General features: G+C 35.4%; 1 protein-coding gene and 1 non-coding gene across 2 annotated transcripts in view; both read right to left on the bottom strand.

Moving 5' to 3' along the window:
- Positions 1–7,810: 7,810 nt before the first annotated feature.
- LOC149029068 (uncharacterized) overlaps positions 7,811–21,645 on the bottom strand; it is a 36,806-nt gene continuing 22,971 nt past the window's right edge. Inside the window, 3 exon segments of the mRNA XM_089141938.1 lie at positions 7,811–8,148; positions 10,170–11,531; positions 19,967–20,112. Coding sequence (XP_088998064.1) covers positions 7,811–8,148; positions 10,170–11,531; positions 19,967–20,112 — 1,846 coding nt within the window.
- LOC149029069 (small nucleolar RNA R71) lies at positions 13,675–13,781 on the bottom strand. Its single transcript, XR_016171273.1, has one exon. It is a non-coding gene; the product is annotated as a small nucleolar RNA R71 (small nucleolar RNA).

Raw genomic sequence — 21,645 nt, 5'->3', positions numbered from 1 at the left:
CCCATTTGGTTGTCCCTTTTGATTTCTTCTTTGACGCGTTTAAATGATTTCATCCTTGTTTGTTTCATGCGCTTGTCTGCAATTCCAACGATAAATAGACTTCGAATTTTAGAAACTATGCAGGATTTCATGAATCATCTTTGACCCAAAAAAAAAAAAAAAATTCAACAATCAGGATTGGTTGGACTTGAGCTGTATTTGGAATGGATTTTGCTAAATTAAATCTTAGTTCTGGTTTATTTGTATTGTTATTAATCAAGTCAGATTTGATTACCAACCAGTGATAACATTTGGGATTGGGATGTTAAACTCCAAGAATCAGAATTGGATTGATATTTCTAGATTTAGAACCAGTTAAGAACAATAATCCGATAATATTTCATTCATCTGATCTCTACATAAAGAAAAGTAGGGCTAGAATCCAGATTGATGGAACACAAAAGGCCAACTTTGGAATAAAACTAAACTGGTTTTGATCGAATCACTTATTGTCTTGATCATTTAGTTATACCAATTCCATTTAAAATCTCAGTCAATATCAAATGAAAATTCTTAAGGTCTCTTTGCCCTTCCCACAGGGCAAGTTGTAATTGAAGTCAACAAAATCATCCACTAAAAATATTCTTTTTTCATTCATTTAATTTGGAGTGTCCCAAAGAATACTATCTCGGGTCATTGTAGAGTCTAAATCATCAATAAAGCTTCACTTGTTAAAGTCTTGAGCCCATCATGTCAAGGCTTTTTTATGACCATCAACACCAGAAGTTAAGAGTCCTAAGACCTCAAAAATTTACAAGCCCACCCCTAAGAAATAAAAAAATATTCCCATGGCCATTTGAAAATTTATTTAAGACATTAATTTAAAAAGTTAAGAGGCTAGAGTTATTTGTGAACTTTATGAGGGGTGTATTTAATTAGGAAATTTCTTCATGCACCAAGTACGACATTTTATAAAAACATCTCATCATTCTATGGTTCCATGAAACTTTAACAATATGATTTTATTTCCGTCATTGCCACTAGGAATTTGTGTAGAATAATTGCAATCATAGTACTTCCTAATGCCCGAGATATGTATTTTATAGTTGGACGAGAAATTTGATTTGTGTACAAGCATACAATTTTTCTGAACTTAATTGAAAATTAGGATAATTAATGTTCTCCCCCTATACTATAGCTTAATTATTGATTTATCCCCTTCACTTTCTGGCATTACCAATTCAACATTTAACTTTCTTAGTAATTACTAATGCCTACTAGCCGTTAAACTCTGTTAATCTTGTGTGTCACGATCAAAATTGCAACTCAAGATGGGACCCATTTGGCTGTCCCTTTTGAATTCTTCTTTGGCGCGTTTAAAATCTCAATCAATATCAAGTGAAAATTCTCAAGTCCTTTTGCCCTTCCCACAAGGCAAGTTGTAATTGGAATCAACAAAATCTCCCACTAAAAGTATTATTTCTTCATTCAATTATTTTGGTGTGTCCCACACAAGACTCTATTTATCATTGTAAATCATCAATAAAGCTTCACTTGTTAAAGTCTTGAGTTATCATGCCAAGGCTCTTTTTGACCATCAACACCATAAGTTAGGACCTCAAAATTTTCCAAACCCACCCCTAAGAAATATAAAATTCCCAATGTCATTTGAAAATATATTTAACTAACTAATTAAGAAAAAAAAGTTAAGAGACTGAGTTATTCATGAACTTGAGCAAATTGTAAAGAGTGTATTTAATTAGGAAAATTCCTCATGCACCAAGTATGACAACTTATGAAAACATCTTATGACATATGTGGTTCCATGAAGCTTTAAGATTATGATTTTATTTCTAAGTAATTGCCACTAGGAGTTTGTGTAGAATAGTTGCAATCATACTACTTCCTAATGCCCCAGATATGTATTATATGGTTGGACGAGAATTTTGATTTGTGTGCAAGCATACAATTTTTCTGAACATAATTAAAAATTGGGATAATTGATGTTGTCTCCTTGTACTATAGTTTAATTACTGTTTTATCCCCTGTACTTTTTGGTATTACCAATCCAACTTTTAACTTTGTCAACAATTATTAATGCCCTCTTGCTATTAAGCTTTGTTGGTTAACTGAAGTTTTATATTTTATAAATCTTAAAATAAAGTTGAACTTTTTTCTTTATTTATCTTTTTATCAAATTACAATACTACCCTTAGTTAACCATGGGGAATTTAGTGTGAAATCCCTTTTTTATCTCCTATTTTTGTGATGGGAAACATAATAATCCTATTTTTCTTTCATTTTTTAATGGGTAATTATCACTTACCTCTCCTCTTAACTGAACAAATAGCACTTAGACGCCCTCTTAATTGGATAATGTCACTTACCTCCTCTCTGTTAACTTTCTCAGTTAAATTTAATTTTTACCGTTAAATATATTCCTAAAACCCCAAACTATCCTCCTGAAAACATTTTTTAGTTTAAATTCTAAATTACTGTAATCACCCTAGTAGTTTAAATACTAAATTTTCTTCAATTAAAATAATTGTTAAAAACCAAAATACCATAGTTAAAACCCAAATTATCTTTAATTATTAAAACCCCAACATACCCCCTTTTTATTTTATTTTATCAAACAACTAAAAAAACATTTACATATTAAAATGCAATTTAAATTGAGAACATGAAGCGTCGATTCTCTCTCTCTCTCTCTTTTTAATGTTTAAATTAAAAAATTGAAGTTAATTAAAGGTGTTTTGGGTCTTAAAAATAACATTAATTCAGGGTGTTTTGGGCCGAGATGTCTCAATTTAAATTGAGGGTGTTTTTCTAGCTGTTTGATAAAAATAATAATAATAATAAAAAAAAGGTACATTGGAATTTTAATAATTAATGATAATTTGGGTTTTAACTATGGTATTTTGGTTTTTAACAATTATTTTAATTGAGGATAATTTAGTATTTTAATTGTTAGGGTGATTACAGTAATTTAGGATTAAAATTTTAAAAAATGTTTTCAGGAGGGTAATTTGGGGTTTTAGAAAAATATTTAAAAGTAAAAGTTAAATTTAAACAAGAAAATTAATAGAGGGGAGATGTTTGATATATTTGCTAGGTAAGAGGGTAGGTAAATGATATTATCCAAGTAAGAGGGGGTTTAAGTGCTATTTGTCTAGCTAAGAGGAGAGGTAAGTGATATTTACCCTATTTTAAATAGGGGTGGACGATAATGTTTTGGGATCAACCAATAGCTTGGATAAAAAATCATCGAAGCCAAGAATATAAAGGTAAAACAATAGGCAGATAAAGACATCAAAGCCGTAACAGAAGCAACATCCTAGTAACATCTCCCAAGAATGAGTCTAAGACATGTCTTTGTCTTTGGATCAACTATATTTATCATCTTACTATGATTGATCCCCATCTTAAGCGTATATATATTTGTACAATTTCTTAGATAGTTAAATTAGGCATGCCTTTTCTTTTATTTCTAACAAGCAGAATTTTGTTTGTCTTTTTTACCACATTAGTAAGTCATGTCGGATATGCCTATGCCACTTCAACAACTCTCCTAGAGTTGTCCTAAATTAGTGTAGTTTTCTATTATTTCTAATGTAGTCATTCGTAACCTACATCTCTTAGGTTTGGTTGCAATTATCAAATCAATCGGGGTAATTTTCATTTGGGCCCCCTGAGGTTTGGTCCAAGTCACTTTTAGTCCAGTTTAAGTTTTCTTTTGCATGTGGCTCCCTTTTAATTTCAAGAAATGATTAAAGAAAGACAAGCTTAATAGAAACTGTTAGTTTAATAATTTTTGTGACGAAAATACCCTTGTTTTTCTTTATTTATTTGTTTTATTTTTTTTCTTTTATTAAGTTTCTTTCTTTTTTTAATCAATCTACCAAAACGAAAAACAATAAAAAAAAAAAAAAAAACTTTAGCAAATAACTCCCTCTCAAAAATGAAAGTGAATATGCAGGTTGAAGCTTCGAAGCCCCACCTCTGCAACATCTCAAAACGAAAGGCCAACAATCTACTTCATTTAGCTCTTTAATTTCGGTATTGACATCTTAGTTTTCAATCCTTGATCGGAGGTTTTGAATCTCCTCCTCAATCCTTTGTTCCGTTTTGAAGCTCGACTCAAGAACAATGGCAGCAGCAAGTGTTCCAATCACCATAAAAGAAAACATGTTCTAATAAATGGTTGAGGCTAAGGTCATTATAGAGATTTCAAGACCAGATTCTTAGCAAGATCAATAGAAACTTCATATTTCGCACAACAATGCTGCAAAATTCTCAATTAGCTAGACAGAAATTAAAAAAAAAAAAAAAAAAATTGTAGTTTGTAAGTTCCTGGAAAACCCTCAAAAAAGCCCAACGAAGTTGTTTCCATTCTAGCAAAATCACTAACATTCTTTGACCTTTCGTTATTTTCCCCAATACTGAAACGCCCAAGAGAAAGTAACAAGAGCAATTAACAAATGCCCAATTATACTTTCAACAGAATAGAGATTGGGGGGGGGGGGGGGGGAAATCGAATTTTCCAGCCATGAGGAGATCCGAACGAGCCAAACTCAAGCATATATTAAGAAAGACAGGGAAATCAGAGCATACATGATGGGAAAGCTGGTGGAAATCTCCGGCCAGAAGTAATCGACAAATGTGTTGAGATTCGAGAGAGCATGGAGCTTCAACATTGGGTGCGGCTTGTTCAACATCGCCAAGGGCCCACTTGCCGAACTCACCATCGTCGTCATAGCAAAACAATCTTGTATAGTCTTTCTCTCTCCCTTTTACTTCATCTTTTTTTAGGGTTTCATTCTTTTCTCCTTAAGCTTATATTTGTAAGCTAATACCAATAACACTACCGTTTTAGATTCCAAATAGAGAAATCTAATGATTAATAAACCCTAAACACCATCAGTTTTCCTCTTTTCGATCTCTGGGGTTCTTGAAGTAGATTGTTGGCCTTTTGCCTTCGTTTTGAGATGTTGCAGAGGGTGGTGGGGCTTCGAAGCTACAACCTGCATATTTTGGTAAAGATTTTTTTTTTTTTAAATTGAATTTTGATTTGGTAGATTGAATAAAAGAAAGAAGGGATAATTACTATTGCCCCCTTATACTTTAGTTTTATTACTAATCAAACCTCCTTTATAAAATTACTATTGCCGCATCACTTCTAATTGTGTTAAGTGACCGTTAACATTAAATATAAAATATATATATTTTTCCCTTCATTAAAATTAAGAAGTCAAAAATATGGCATTACTCTCATTATAGAAACTATATTAAATGTCAATTATATCCTTAAAATCTTATATTTTAGAATTAATTTTGGATTTGGTGGGACTACATACTTATGGTTGTTGAAATTCTTACATTCCACTTAAATTTTTTATAATCACAATGATGGAACTTTTACAAACAAATTAGAATATAAGTTGCTAATTGATTGGAAATTTGGTAACATGCATAATGGTAGACAAAGTTAAAAGGTAGGATTAACAATTTTTAAAAGTACAAGGAATAAATGAGTAATAAAATGAAAATACAAGAGAGCAACAATAATTATCCAAAGAATGAAAGTTATTAAAAAGTAAAAAAACTAAAAGAAATACATTGAAAAAAGGGTATTTTTGTCACAAAAATGATTAAACTAACGTTTCTGTTAAGCTTTTCTTTATTTAATCATTTATTGAAACCACAAGAAAGCCATATGCAAAAGAAAACTTAAACTGGACTAAAAGTGACTAACCAAACCTCAAGGGTCAGATGAAAATTACCCAACCAATTATTTCTAACCTCCAAAGTTCATGTGGTAAATAATTAAATTATTGGTGTAAATTAAGAATTAAATGGTTCAAACATTATCCACTTAAGATCGCCAAGAAAAAAATTTTGAAACCTACCTACCAAAAGGAAAATATTCTTATGTACCTGCAAATATGGTATGGTTTGATAAATCCATATTTTGAAATCAAGAAGTTCCAAGATAGAAACATAAGGTTTAAAATCTATGAGCCACTATCTGTTCTAAACAATTAATTCCATGGTTTTTCATACAATTTGCATAAAGGCTTTTTTTTTTTTCTTTAATGGTTTGATATATGATCACAAAGACGAGAGTTCAATAAAAGAAATAAACTAACACGTTTTATTCTTATGTGTCAAATTCTTCTATAGTTTCCATGATGTCACTATATGTTGTTCTTCCATCATAGTTCTATATAAAAAATATGTCAATCTTCAGTCAATCTTTCTTATTATTAGTGAGTCCCCAATTAAGCATACCTATACTGTCTCAACAACTCTCCTTGAATTGTCTTGAATTGGTAAAACTCCCAACTCATTCCTAAGTAGTCATTTGCATTCTAAATCAGAAACTTAAGGCTCAAAATTTGCAAACCATTGACCATTACAAAAATCAAGTTCCATGGTTTTTTTATTTTTGTTTTTCAATACAAGACACAATATGCATAAAGTTTTAACATAGGAACACAACCATCTGCACCTTTCTTTCAATCTCCTTCTTTCTTTTTTATTATATTTTATTTTAAAAGTCCCATATAGGAATACAAAGACAAAATTCAATTGAAGAAACAAACTAACAATACTTCAAATTCAACAAGAAAACACCTTAGCCATCTACAATCCACTTCTATAAGTCTTTATGGATTTGAATATACTATAAGGTGCCTAATTTCCATGTTGAACTTGTGTAGGAGGGTTGCAATCACAGTTTGTAAGACTTGCTAGTTTAAAAGACACAAATTGCATGGTTTGACGAGATTTTGGATTGCTGTGCAAGCATGCAATTCCAAGCATCATTAACACTTTCAGGTCTTCCTGCGCCAATTGTGTTGGTGGTGGGAGACGTGAGTCTAATACATCCTTGAGTACAATATCTTTTGTGTTTAGAAACGGCAATGAAGAGATGAGTTCTCTTGGATGTTTTCCCATAATTGTCTCCAGTGTCAATACCCCAAAGCTATAAACATCACACTTCTCCGTTATAACCATTGTAAAAGCAAGCTCTGAAAGGGGGAAGGAAAAATGGAATACAAATTTAGAGTTTTCATACAATCATATAGAAACAATCATATTACTAATTGTTATGCCCAGATTGACACTGAGAGGGGGGGTGAATCAGTGTCTTCAAAAATTCACCACAATGTGGTTGGGTCTACCAGACAGTGTACCACCACTCTGCAATCAAGGCACTCCAATATGTGCAACAAAGAAAAATAAACAAAAACGCAATGCACCAGAGTTTACGTGGTTCGGCCAAATTGCCTACATCCACGGAATAATACCCAACCTAGGGTTTCGTATATTACTCAATACACTCTTAGATATTTTGACTGCTACAACAGTCCAGGAACACCGATCCCTGTTATAGTCTAAAATGCAATTCAGACAAGAGCACCAACCCCAACCCCTAGACAAGCTCCAACTTGCTAGGTCATATTATTTTGACTGCTACAACAGTCCAGGAACACCAATCCCTGCTATAGTCTAAAATGCAATTCAAACAAGGGCACCAACCCCAACCTCCTAGACAAGCTCCAACTTGCTAGGTCACAATGTAAACCAATAATTCAAGTTCCCCAAATTACATATGATCTAGGTTCTTCATCATAACCTAGAAAATAATAACTTGTGAATACGGGTTACCTCAACTTGTGTGAGATGCATGGTAACAATACTTGTTTCTCTTGGGTTATGGGCCCACCACGCTTCTGTTGCACTTTTCAGACAGGCTAACAACAGCCCTTTATCTTTCTTAAAAGCAAGTAACTACAACCATGGATTTGAATATACTATAAGGTGCCTAATTTCCATGTTGAACTTGTGTAGGAGGGTTGCAATCACAGTTTGTAAGACTTGCTAGTTTAAAAGACACAAATTGCATGGTTTGACGAGATTTTGGATTGCTGTGCAAGCATGCAATTCCAAGCATCATTAACACTTTCAGGTCTTCTGCTGCCAATTGTGTTGGTGGTGGGAGACGTGAGTCTAATACATCCTTGAGTACAATATCTTTTGTGTTTAGAAACGGCAATGAAGAGATGAGTTCTCTTGGATGTTTTCCCATAATTGTCTCCAGTGTCAATACCCCAAAGCTATAAACATCACACTTCTCCGTTATAACCATTGTAAAAGCAAGCTCTGAAAGGGGAAAGGAAAAATGGAATACAAATTTAGAGTTTTCATACAATCATATAGAAACAATCATATTACTAATTGTTATGCCCAGATTGACACTGAGAGGGGGGGGGGTGAATCAGTGTCTTCAAAAATTCACCACAATGTGGCTGGGTCTACCAGACAGTGTACCACCACTCTGCAATCAAGGCACTCCAATATGTGCAACAAAGAAAATAAACAAAAACGCAATGCACCAGAGTTTACGTGGTTCGGCCAAATTGCCTACATCCACGGAATAATACCCAACCTAGGGTTTCGTATATTACTCAATACACTCTTAGATATTTTGACTGCTACAACAGTCCAGGAACACCGATCCCTGTTATAGTCTAAAATGCAATTCAGACAAGAGCACCAACCCCAACCCCTAGACAAGCTCCAACTTGCTAGGTCATATTATTTTGACTGCTACAACAGTCCAGGAACACCAATCCCTGCTATAGTCTAAAATGCAATTCAAACAAGGGCACCAACCCCAACCTCCTAGACAAGCTTCAACTTGCTAGGTCACAATGTAAACCAATAATTCAAGTTCCCCAAATTACATATGATCTAGGTTCTTCATCATAACCTAGAAAATAATAACTTGTGAATACGGGTTACCTCAACTTGTGTGAGATGCATGGTAACAATACTTGTTTCTCTTGGGTTATGGGCCCACCACGCTTCTGTTGCACTTTTCAGACAGGCTAACAACAGCCCTTTATCTTTCTTAAAAGCAAGTAACTACAACCATGTTCCCTTCTTTTCTTCTGCTGCTTCTTCTTCCTTCTCTTTCACTTTCTTTCTTGTTCAGCAAAACAAAAGACTTCCTTCAACAGCAACTTTTATTCCCAAGCTTCAGATCTCCAAAGCCAACCAACGTCTTTTGGTTCGGCCTCCACGCTCTTCCCAATCTCCTCAAAACGTTCTCCTCTTCTGCTGGAGTTTGCTCTCCTTTTATAGATTAATTAAACTCAAAGTTTGAATCAAACTCAGAGTTCCTATCTGACTTAAACAAGGAGTGTTTTAACGTACAAATCGGACTAACTTCGAGATCTCCAATGAACAATCCCACCGTTGGATTTGAAGATCAAGAAGTCGTGAAGCTCTCTCCTCCGAAAATCGGCTCAATCGGACACTGGATGACCATCCGATGAAGAGGTTGATCAAAACTGGACTCAGAGTTTGAATCAAACTCAGAGTTCCTATCTGACTTAAACAAGGAGTGTTTTGACGTACCAATCGGACTAACTAACTTAGAGATCTCCAATGAACAATCCCACCGTTGGATTTGAATATCAAAAAGTCATGAAGCTCTCCTCCAAAAATCGGCTCACTCGGACACTGGATGACCATCCGATGAAGAGGATAATCAAAACTGGACAGAGACCCTCAAAAACGGGATTCTTGAGTTTTCTTTATTTGAATTGGATTCTTTCTCTCGGAACCTTTTTGTGTGTTGCTGTACCATATCAAAGCCCACTTAAGTTGCCAACAATGACAACACCTTCATTTTAGGCCAATGGAACAACACTAATTCACCTCATACGCAAGATTTTAAGGCATAAGCCATTGTGGATACCTCAACTTGACTAATCTATTTCCTAATAGCCCAAATGATTATTTTTTTGGTCAAAAATGCTTTCAAACTAAACTTCATTTCTATATTTATTAAATAATTGTATTTCGAGAACATTACTTGGACATATTCCAAGTGATTTTACAATCAAATAAACATCACTTAATTAGTTTTAAAATATTGACAAAAGTGGTTAATTGCAATGTTCTACTTTAGAAAAATTAAGAGGAATGTTGCTTCTAAGGTAGAGATGGGATTGGAAACTTTTAGAAATGCAGGGGATGTGCACTTAATTCTAATATAATCAGGCAATATCTAATTTACTCATGAACTTTTGGGATGAAAATAATTGAATCATTAAAACATTATCAACCTTCTTAGAATCTTAAGTATGGAAAAGGATGAATATTTGGTAACTTACCTGGAGCAATATATCCATATGTACCTGCAAGTATAGTGCGGTTGGATGAACCAGGATCTAGAAATCTAGAAGTTCCAAAGTCTGCAACATGAGCTTCGAAATTTGCATCTAGCAAGATATTGTTGCTCGATATGTCCCGATGAATTAGTGGCGGTGCGCAATCATGATGCATGTAGGATAAAGCATAGGCAACCCCTTTGATGACATTCACACGTTTTTTCCTATCCAATTGTACAACTTCTGCTTCATTTCCAAGAATGTAAGCTAAGCTCCCCCTTTCTATGTATTCATAAACTAAAAAGTTACACCTTGGATGACAACAAAACCCATAAAGCTTCACAATATTCCGATGCCTTATTCTTGTTAATGTGTGTATCTCATTAGCAAAGCTCTTTTCATGAGCTTTCACTTCAGCTTCTAGGCGATGTAGTTTTTTCACAGCAACTACTTTCTTTGTAGGTAGCTTTGCTATGTAAACACTCCCATATCCTCCAGTGCCAGTACAATATTTGATATCAAATTCCTCTGTTGCTTCGATGATATCACTATATGCAATTGTTCCATCATAGTTCCATATGGAAAATATATCTCCATTTTGTTGTGTTTTTGTTGTATCAGTGATGGAAATTATTGACCTTTGGCTGATGATGAAATGGAAGATAACAATTACAAATGCAACAAGCATGATGCTAGAAAAAGATATAATAATGGAGATCTTGACTAGTTTTTTCTCTTTGTTGCTCTAATCAAAGACTTTAAGCCTTTTCTCACTGGTTTTACATGGGAGATTCCAATAAAGACTACATAAACCTTTATTATTCTTGCATGAATCTGGTGGAATCTTTGAAGCTACTTCATAAGGAACGAGACCCTCCAAATCATTGTTTGATAAATCAAATTCTGTATCATGTGTACTACCACCAACTTTCCGTATTTGTGTAGGTATCGGACCACTTAGTTTGTTGCGTGAAAGATTAAGTAACTCCAACTGAGCCAAATCACCAATTTTCATAGGGATCAAACCAGTGAACTCATTGTAACTTAGGTCTAGGCTGCTTAGATTTCTTAGATTCCCAATTTGTGTAGGTATCGGCCCAGAAAACTTGTTACCGCTTAGGTTCAACTCAATGAGACTTTGGAGGTTTCCTATCTGTTGAGGTATTGAGCCATTGAGCCTATTGCAAGAGATATCCAAAAAAATGAGATTTTTGAGGTTTCCTATCTCCGATGGTATTGAGCCATGGATCCAATTTCCAAAGAGGACCAACAAAAAGAGATTTTTGAGGTTTCCTATCTGTTGAGGTATTGAGCCATTGATCCTATTGCCAGAGATATCCAACGAAATGAGAGTTTTAAGGTTTCCTATTGATAACTCTATGAAATAGAGTTAAGATTTATAACTTTTATACTTGAGATGGCTTGATTTAGGAGTATTTTGTCTTTGTTTTAGTGATAGTATTCATTAGGTGTTGTCTTATTTAGTCTCAACATGTTGCATTTTGTTTAGTTCATTTTTGTCACATTGCATGAATTTCCCTTCTTTTTATGGATGAATTTGACTGTTTCTCTTTCTCTTGAACATGTAGGTGAAGATTCATAATAGAAGAACATGTCCTCTAACTTTGTTGTAGAGTTGTTGCTGCATTGCTACAACAACGGAGCAGAATATTCTCAGATCCAATTCAAATGGAATTGACCAAAAAGGGCTAACTTAAGTGGACTAAATTCTTGTAAATACATGATGGTTTTCAGCCCTTGATCTCGGGAGGAAAGTTTTAATCCTATGGCCAGAATCTAACCTAATGATTGAAGACATTTATGGAAGAAAGAGAAGAGAGGCAAGGAGGAAAAAGGAGAGATTGGACCAAGGTTGGGAATAGAGACTCAGCTGAGAGGAGGGAAGAGAGAACAAAAGCTGGAGCTCTTATGGAAGCAAGGAGCTGCTGGAGTTGCTGATTTGCTGGAGAAGAAAGCTGGAGCTCATGTGGAAGCATTGAAGCCTTAGTTTCTTCTTTTTTTATAACTCTATCTTCTTACTTTCTAGTCTCATGTCAACTATACTTGGTTTTATGCATTTGAATTCTGTTATGAGCTAAATCTTAGCTGTGTTGGGATGATAGTAGTACCTAAACCTGAATTTTGATATGTAACTAATCATGTGTTCTTTAGTTTTATTGCAATCCACTTTATTGTTAATGAATTCAGCATGTTATATTGACTAATTTCAGTTCTTGAATGATCTTTCTTGAATGAATGTTATGATTTCATTAATTGGAAAATTAATGAAGTCTAGGTATTTGTTGAATTGTGTGAGTTAGCATCATCTTTAATTAGGTTGTGTTAATTAGTAGGTTGGGTAGGAATACCCAATTACCTCACATTACCATTGATTGGATTGGGTTTAAATTGCATTCTTAATTCAATTCTTCATAGGAATATGCAGATGTTGATTTAGGATGCTAGGTTATGTGTATTGGAAAATACCATATTGCCATTCATTCCAAGTTCTTGATTTATCTTGGGATTGTAGTATTGCTTTAGTATTTGTGTTATAAAATTTAAGGGAAGGGAAACTTGATTCCTAACACACTTGTCACTCATTAAGTTTCTTCCAGTGCTAAATCTACATTTTAGTTCCTTAGTTTTCTTTACCTGTCATTTGAGTATTTAGTTAGTTAATCACCAATCAACCTTGTTAATTTCATTTAAATCAATTTTACTTTTACATTGAAAGTTAAGGATATAATTCTCCGTGGGATCGATACTGTACTTATCATTTATTACTTGATTGCGATACGTATACTTGCGTAATATCTTGAGATACAAGCAACAAGTTTTTGGCGCCGTTGCCGGGGAATTTTGTCTTTGATAATTAGTGTAGAAGTAAGTTTTTGTTTTATCTACTGAAATTTCTTTGTTTTGATATTAGTCTTCTTTTATTCTCAGGTGCTTTTACCCTTGTATGAACACGCTGCTTGATCAAGAGTTGGCACCCTTTTACATCGAAATAGAAAGGACATTTCAAGCTAGAAGAAGGGAGCAGAGAGGTTTAGCAGCAGGTCAAACAATGGCTGAAGCAATGAGATATGGGTTGAATAATAATGAGACTAATATGGCAGCTGAGGGTGATGATAGAGATAGGGCCATTAGAGGATATGCTGTCCCAAGGTTGCATGAGCTGAATCCAAGTATAGTAAGGCCAGAAATTCATGCATTACATTTTGAGCTTAAGCCTGTGATGTTCCAAATGCTTCAGACTATAGGACAGTTCAGTGGGATGCCAACAGAAGATCCTCATCTCCATCTTAGACTCTTCATGGAAGTAAGTGACTCTTTCAAGATACCGGGAGCAACTGAAGAAGCTTTGAGATTGAAGCTATTCCCTTACTCATTGCGGGATAGAGCAAGAGCATGGTTGAACTCCTTACCTCCACAATCAGTAGCCACATGGAATGATTTAGTAGAGAAGTTCTTGATGAAGTACTTCCCTGCATCAAATAATGCCAAGTTCAGAAATGATATCACTGGTTTTCAACAGTTGGATGGTGAATCTTTGTATGAGGCATGGGAAAGATTTAAGGAGCTCTTGCGTAAATGTCCTCACCATGGTATTCCTCATTGGATTCAAATGGAGACTTTCTACTATGGTTTAAGTGGACAAACTCGATCCATAGTGGATGCATCAGCAAATGGGGCTATATTGGCAAAATCTTACAATGAAGCTTATGAGTTCTTGGAGAGAATGGCCAACAACAACTACCAATGGCCAGCTGAGAGAGATGCTGCAAATAAGAGAGTGGCAGGGATTTATGAGTTAGATGCAGTGACAGCTTTAACTTCATAAGTGTCATCCCTAACTAGTGTGTTAAAATCCGTAAACTTGCCTACAGCTGTACAAACTCAACAATATACAGCAGTCTCGTGTACATATTGTGGTGGGGAGCATGTCTTTGATAGCTGTCCATCTAACCTAAAATTTGCTAACTACGTTGGTAATTTCAGCAATGCCAATAACTCATATGCCAACACCTATAATCTTGGTTGGAGGCAGCACCCTAACTACTCTTGGAATGCTCAAGGACAGAATGCAAGCCCATCTTCCATCCTGTCTCAACCTCATCCACTTCCAAGTGCTCAACAGCAAGTGAACATTCAACCTATGGAACCATCTTCATCAATAGAGCTTTTATTGAAGAAGTATATGGCAAAGAATGATGCAATGATTCAGAGTCAAGCATCTTCATTGAGAAATTTGGAGAATCAAGTTGGACAGCTGGCTAGTGCTTTAAGTAATCGATCTCAAGGATCATTGCCATGTGATACAAAAAATCCTAGATCTCCAGATGCAATAAAAGAGTGCTTTGTTGTGGATGTCCTTGAAGAGCTGGTTTCCGAAGAGTTGGAGATAGAGTGTATTAAAAACCCACTAGAGCTTTCATTGGCAATAGAAATTGAACAAGTGGATGATGAATCTAGTAGATATATGGATTTGTTAGAGGCAAGACCAGCTAAGGCATTGAGTGGGAGTAGATTTGAGTCTCTTGTATTATCTGAGCTTGAAACTAAAGCCCCTAAACCATCAATTGAAGAGCCACCTATGTTAGAGTTCACACCTCTTTCAAAACACTCTCAATATGCCCATTTGGATGCAGCCAAAACACTCCATGTTTTTGTTTCAGCACTGCTAACAAAGGAGCAAGAAGATATGCTACTTGAAGTGCTGATGAAGTGTAGAAGAGCAATGGGATGGAGTATAGTAGAGATCAACGGGATCAGTCCTTCAGTATTAAAGCTTAAAATTTGGTTGGAGGAATGTTGCAACAGGTACATGAAGCAACAGAGGAGTTTGAGTCCAATTATGGAAGGTGCACAAGAAGAAATCATTAAATGGCCTTGGGAACTAGAGCATGCAGTGGATCAAGCATTATTGGAAGCACCATTGGAGCGGGACAAATCTTCAATCATCTTTCAAGAGGCTTAAAAAGAAGGGAGGTCACTTAAATTTCATTATTTTTAGTTTAATTGTGTGCTAGTAGTTCATTAGGTGTTTAATAAAGTCATGGGTAGTTCATAATGTGTGATGAAAAAAAAAAAACACTGACAGATAATTTGCTAACAGGTGTCTTTGATGTGCAGGGAGTGTGGGGAACAAACAGAGAGTGCTTGGGTGTTTTGCCAAACTTATCATTAAATCAAACTGCTGAACAGAGCATGTTTCAATATCCAGCAAATTTCACTATCTTTGTTGTAGCGATGTGGCCACAATGCTACTACAAAGTTTTGATCCTCAGCTACGGGTCTTACATGTTCTGTTGACACATTACATTCTCTGTTGAAAATTACATTCTGTGTTCATTGTTATAGCAAAGCTGCCGCAACACCACAACAACGATAAAACCACTCACTTGACCCGGTTTAACCTTAAACCCAACCAACCCATCACAATTGCACTTCAAAACTTCTATTAAACCATTCTGAACCAATACTGATTCGAACCGATTCTGAACCAATACCCACCCCAACCCATTAACCTTCTCGTTTCAAACCGAAATCCAAAAACACTCAGCTCCCTTCTTTGACCTTCACGGCACCATCTTCTCTTCTCCACTGCAACTCACTCTCCTCTCCTCTTCCATTTTCTGCTTCTCAAAGACTTTCACACCTCCATTTACCTACATTCACCCACCAAAGCAACCTTCTTCTTCACCGATAGCCCATCTTTCACAAAAACCCTAACTTTTTCCCCCATTCCATCATTGAATCACTTCTCAGAGGACTACCGGTGCTGTCTTGGGTTTCGAGCATGTTTTTGTGGTATTTCGACCTTCCATCTTCCCTACACCACATCAGCTAAGTGTTCTCCCCATTTCTTTTCTTTCATTCCATATTTGTGAAATTTCTGATTGGCTGTTGTTATTGTCGAATGTTCACTTTTGGTTTATGGTTTATGTGTTTGCTCTTAAATTGTCTTGGTGTCTGTTTTCGTTAGGGTATATGCAAAGTTTTTCATTTGTTTTAGGTGCTGTTTTGGAGATACCATCACTCGCACACACCAACACAGAATTTCTGGGTCATCATTACCCTATGCTCATCTCTGTTTTTGTTATTTGTTTGTTCTTGCTATTTGTCTGATTAGTTGTAGTTAATTGTTCGTTATTTGTTTGTTTTTTTTTTTGTTTTCTACTTGTATGGTGTGTCTGTTTTTGTTAGATATGGTCTATTTTAGATATGGTCTGTTTTAGTGTTTGTTTGATTAGTTGTTTTTTTATCTTCTACTGTTTCTATTTTTTATGTTTAGTTTGATAGTGTTTTTGTTTGAATTCAATTTTGGTTGTTAGGGGCCAACCTTGTGCATTCCATTCGAAATGGCCCCTAAGAAGAAGAGCAAAACTGACCCTAGTTCTAGTGCTTCAATAGGTCCCTCTTATTTTGCCTCTCCCATAGCTGAGAACCGCTTCGCATCCATCTCCACCAAGAAATTTCTTCATAGTGATGATGATGAGGCCTAGCTTGTTCGGGGAAGTTGTTCTCTCTCTTCTTCTTTTTGTGTTTTCCTTTTATTACCTTACTTTCTTTTCCTTTCTTTCGCTGTGAGGACATTGCTCATCTTTAGTTTGGGGGTAAGTTTTGCAATGTTCCAATAATTGCATATGTTATCTTCATGATATGGATGTCCCCAGTTAACAGTTACTTAATTTTCTTGAGTTTTTTTTTTTTTTTTTGTGACTGTATAGTTTAAAGTTGCTGTCCAGTTTTATAGTAGCTGTTTTGGGTAGATGTTTTGTGTAGTTAATCTGGCTTTTCATGAAATTTGGATGGTTGTTAAGTAATGTGAATGTCAGTGCCTCTTACTCTGGTTTTGTTGGAAATCTTAGCACAATTTTGCTATAATGATCTGATGTCTGCATTTACTCATGTTTGTGATGCTATATTATTGATGCACCAAGTGATGTTTCAAGCTCTAGAGAACCTGGGGAAAGCTGGATCAATGTGAGAGTTTTTAGGATTTTAGAATTGGTTAAATGAGAACCTCAAGACTTACACATTAGGGATCCCCATTTGGTTGTTTCCAAGAACTTTGTGCATTGTGAATATTGATTGAGGTTTGACCCCTTCCCTTCCCTAAAAGAATAATGCTCCGCTGATTTGGGTTGCCTAGTAACCAGGAATATGCATGTAACCCATGTGTATTTTTTACGTCAACAGTGGCCCGAAATATGAGCATTAAAAAAAAAAAAAAAAAAAAAAGAGAATAATGTTCCTTTGTTTTGGGCAACCTAGTAACCAGGAATATGCATGTAACCCATGTGTATTTTTGACGTCAACAGTGGCCCGAAATATGAGCATGCAAGGCACTCTTGTTTGTGATCTTGTTGAGTAACCGGGTATCTTCATCACAAATGAGCGATATTCGCGTAAAAAGGCAAGATGACAACATAAGAAAAAATAAAAAATAAAAAAAAATTCATAAATAACAAGTTTGGGGGTCAAATGCTCAAAAGAGTATGAAGCAAGTTCTTGGGGTTGTAAAAAGATATGGATTCCTAATTAGTGGAGAGGTAATCATTTGGTCAACATATTAGATCAATGAACTAAACTTGATGACCATGATTCAGCTATACTAGGGTGATCTGGGGCAAGATCCTTAACTTTCACACACACACTTGAGAGCATCCTGATGAGTAAAGTATGACATCTAAGTGTTATTGGCCAGATGTGTTGGATCTGAAAATTTAGAAAAAGATTGAGAGGCAACTTCTATCTAACACTCATCCTATTGCATGCTTAAGCCAGGTTATTTGCTTTTCTTTTCTTTTGATTTCCTCATGCTTTCTCTCTTTTTAACGTTTAAATTAAAAAATTGAAGTTAATTAAAGGTGTTTTGGGTCTTAAAAATAACATTAATTCAGGGTGTTTTGGGCCGAGATGTCTCAATTTAAATTGAGGGTGTTTTCTAGTTGTTTGATAAAAAATAAAATAAAAAAAGGTACATTGGAATTTTAATAATTAATGATAATTTGGGTTTTAACTATGGTATTTTGGTTTTTAACAATTATTTTAATTGAGGATAATTTAGTATTTTAATTGTTAGGGTGATTACAGTAATTTAGGATTTAAATTAAAAAAATGTTTTCAGGAGGGTAATTTGGGGGTTTTAGAAAAATATTTAACAGTAAAAGTTAAATTTAAACAAGAAAGTTAATAAAGGGGAGATGTTTGATATATTTGCTAGGTAAGAGGGGAGGTAAGTGATATTATCCAAGTAAGAGGGGGTTTAATTGCTATTTGTCCAACTAAGAGGGGAGGTAAGTGATATTTACCCTATTTTAAATAGGGGTGGACGATAATGTTTTGGGATCAACCAATGGCTTGGATAAAAAATCCTCGAAGCCAAGAATATAAAGGTAAAACGATAGGCAAATAAAGACATCAAAGCCGTAACGGAAGCAACATCCTAGTAACATCTCCCAAGAATGAGTCTAAGACATGTCTTTGTCTTTGGATCAACTATATTTATCATCTTACTATGATTGATCCCCATCTTAAGCATATATATTTGTACAATTTCTTAGATAGTTAAATTAGGCATACCTTTTCTTTTATTTCTAACAAGCAGAATTTTGTTTGTCTTTTTTACCGCATTAGTAAGTCATGTCGGATATGCCTATACCACTTCAACAACTCTCCTATAGTTGTTCTAAATTAGTGTAGTTTTCTATTATTTCTAATGTAGTCATTCGTAACCTACATCTCTTGGGTTTGGTTGCAATTATCAAACCAATCAGGGTAATTTTCATTTGGGCCCCCTGAGGTTTGGTCCAGGTCACTTTTAGTCCAGTTTAAGTTTTCTTTTGCATGTGGCTCCCTTGTAGTTTCAAGAAATAATTAAAGAAAGACAAGCTTAATAGAAACTGTTAGTTTAATAATTTTTGTGACGAAAATACCCTTGTTTTTCTTTATTTATTTGTTTTATTTTTTTTCTTTTATTAAGTTTCTTTCTTTTTTTAATCAATCTACCAAAACGAAAAACAATTAAAAGAAAAACTTTAGCAAATAACTCCCTCTCAAAAATGAAAGTGAATACGCAGGTTGAAGCTTCGAAGCCCCACCTCTGCAACATCTCAAAACGAAAGGCCAACAATCTACTTCATTTAGCTCTTCAATTTCGGTATTGACGTCTTGGTTTTCAATCCTTGATCGGAGGTTTTGAATCTCCTCCTCAATCCTTTGTTCCGTTTTGAAGCTCGACTCAAGAACAATGGCAGTAGCAAGTGTTCCAATCACCATAAAAGAAAATATGTTCTAAGAACATTAAAGTTCATGAAATGCTTCTCAACAACATCTTCTATCAGATGGCAATGGGGAAAATATTAATCCATGGTGTGACAGATGGATTCACCCATTGATGGAAAAGCTGTATTTGAACCCCATCCCTCGGGATGCTCCTACCAATGTTTCTTACTTTATTGATCAAGCCACTTTTCTACTTGGCGCAGTGACCTTGTGAATCAATGGTGGGATCCTGAGGTGGCTAAAGCCATCTTGGATATTCCACTAACATCATTTTGTAAGCAAGACAGTATTATCTGGGATCAAACCGGTACTGGTTACTTCACAGTTGCCTCTGCTTATAAGTTATTCATTACCAAAGTATCCAAACCTGATCCCACACCATGGCTAAAACTATGGCACCTCCCTCTGAGTCCTAGAGTCCTACACTTCACATGGAAGCTTCTCCATCAATGCCTCCCCTCCCCAAACCTTCTATCCAACAGAGGATGTAGAATCCTGGATACTTGCAGCCTTTGTTCTTCGGATACTGCAGATATTAATCACATTTTTCTCAAGTGTGATTTTGCTAAACAGGTCTGGAGTCGTTTCAGAATCTGCTAGTGGAAATCCAATGTTGACATTAACAAACAGGTCTCTCAATGGATCAACACTTCAGTTAGACAATCTCAGGGAGAAAGAGCATTAACACTTCATATTATAACTCTTTGGCTCATCTGGTCAACCTTCAACAAAGCTGCTCATCAGGAACCTTATAAAACTCCAAGCCAAATCTAGTGGCTTGCGTACTCCTTGAATGCAGAAACGCACAGGTTCCTCAACTCAAACGGCAAGAAACAGATTAAGAAGTTCACAATCTGCTGGTCTCCTCCACCTCAAAGCTATATCAAGTTCAACACTGATGGCTCTGCAAGACTGGGATTAAATGGTACGCTTTCTGCGGGTGTAGGTGGCATTGCACGAGACAACATTGGCCATAAATTATTATGTTTCGCTATATCAAAGCACAATTTATCTGCTCTTCAAGCTGAAGCTGAAGTTGTTCGCAAGGCAATCCATCTGGCTATCACGAACAACTACAAGAACATCATCTTCGAAGGGGATAATGAAGCTATAATCAAGCTTATTAATCACAAAGATGATATGGAACCGTGGAGGATTAAGAATACATTGGATGAAATTCGTTCCCTGATGCTGCACTTTGATTCTATTACCTTCAATCACATACATAGAGAAGGAAATCATGCGGCAGATAAACTAGCCTCACTTGCTGCCTCTCAACCTTCTCTTAATTTTATCTCTGTTAATCCCCCACCCCTGCTGAACTGGAACTTGTATTTTGATGCTACTGGCTGTCCTTTCCCTAGGGGTTTTCATTTTAAATAAATTCCCCATTTCACCCAAAAAAAAAAAAAAAAAAAAGTTAAGGCTGAGATCATTATTGAGATTTCAAGACCAGATTCTTAGCAAGATCAATAGAAACTTCATATTTCAAACAACAGTATTGCACAATTCTCAATTAGCCAGATAGAAATAAAAAAAAAAAAAAAATTGTAGTTCGTAAATTCCTGGAAAACCCTAAAAAAAGCCCAACGAAGTCGTTTCCATTCTAGCAAAATCACTAACATTCTTTGACCTTTTCGTTCTTTTCCCCAATACCGAAACGCCCGAGAGAAAGTAACAAGAGCAATTAACAAATGCCCAATTATACTTTCAACAGAATAGAGATTGGGGGGAAAAATCGAATTTTCCAGCCACGAGGAGATCCAAAACAAGCCAAACTCAAGCATATATTAAGAAAGACAGGGAAATCAGAGCATACATGATGGGAAAGCTGGTGGAAATCTCCGGCCAAAAGTAATCGACGAATGTGTTGAGATTGGAGAGAGCATGGAGCTTCAACATTGGTTGTGGCTCGTTCAACATCGCTAAGGGCCCACTTGCCGAACTCACCATCATCGTCATAGCAAAACAATCTTGAACAGTCTTTCTCTCTCCCTTCTACTTCACCGTCTTTTTTAGGGTTTCGTTATTTTCTCCTTAAGCTTATATTTGTAAGCTAATACCAATAACACTACCGTTTTAGATTCTAAATAGAGAAATCTAATGATTAATAAACCTTAAACACCATCAGTTTTCCTCTTTTTTCGATCTCTGGGGTTCTTGAAGTAGATTGTTGGCCATT

This window comes from Hakea prostrata, chromosome 1 (assembly GCF_041222555.1).
Source record: "Hakea prostrata isolate BN-2017 chromosome 1, UWA_Hpros_2, whole genome shotgun sequence".
In the NCBI taxonomy this organism is placed as follows: Eukaryota; Viridiplantae; Streptophyta; class Magnoliopsida; order Proteales; family Proteaceae; genus Hakea; species Hakea prostrata.
Note: the sequence above shows the minus strand (reverse complement) of the source record. Positions and strands in the feature narration are given on the sequence as shown.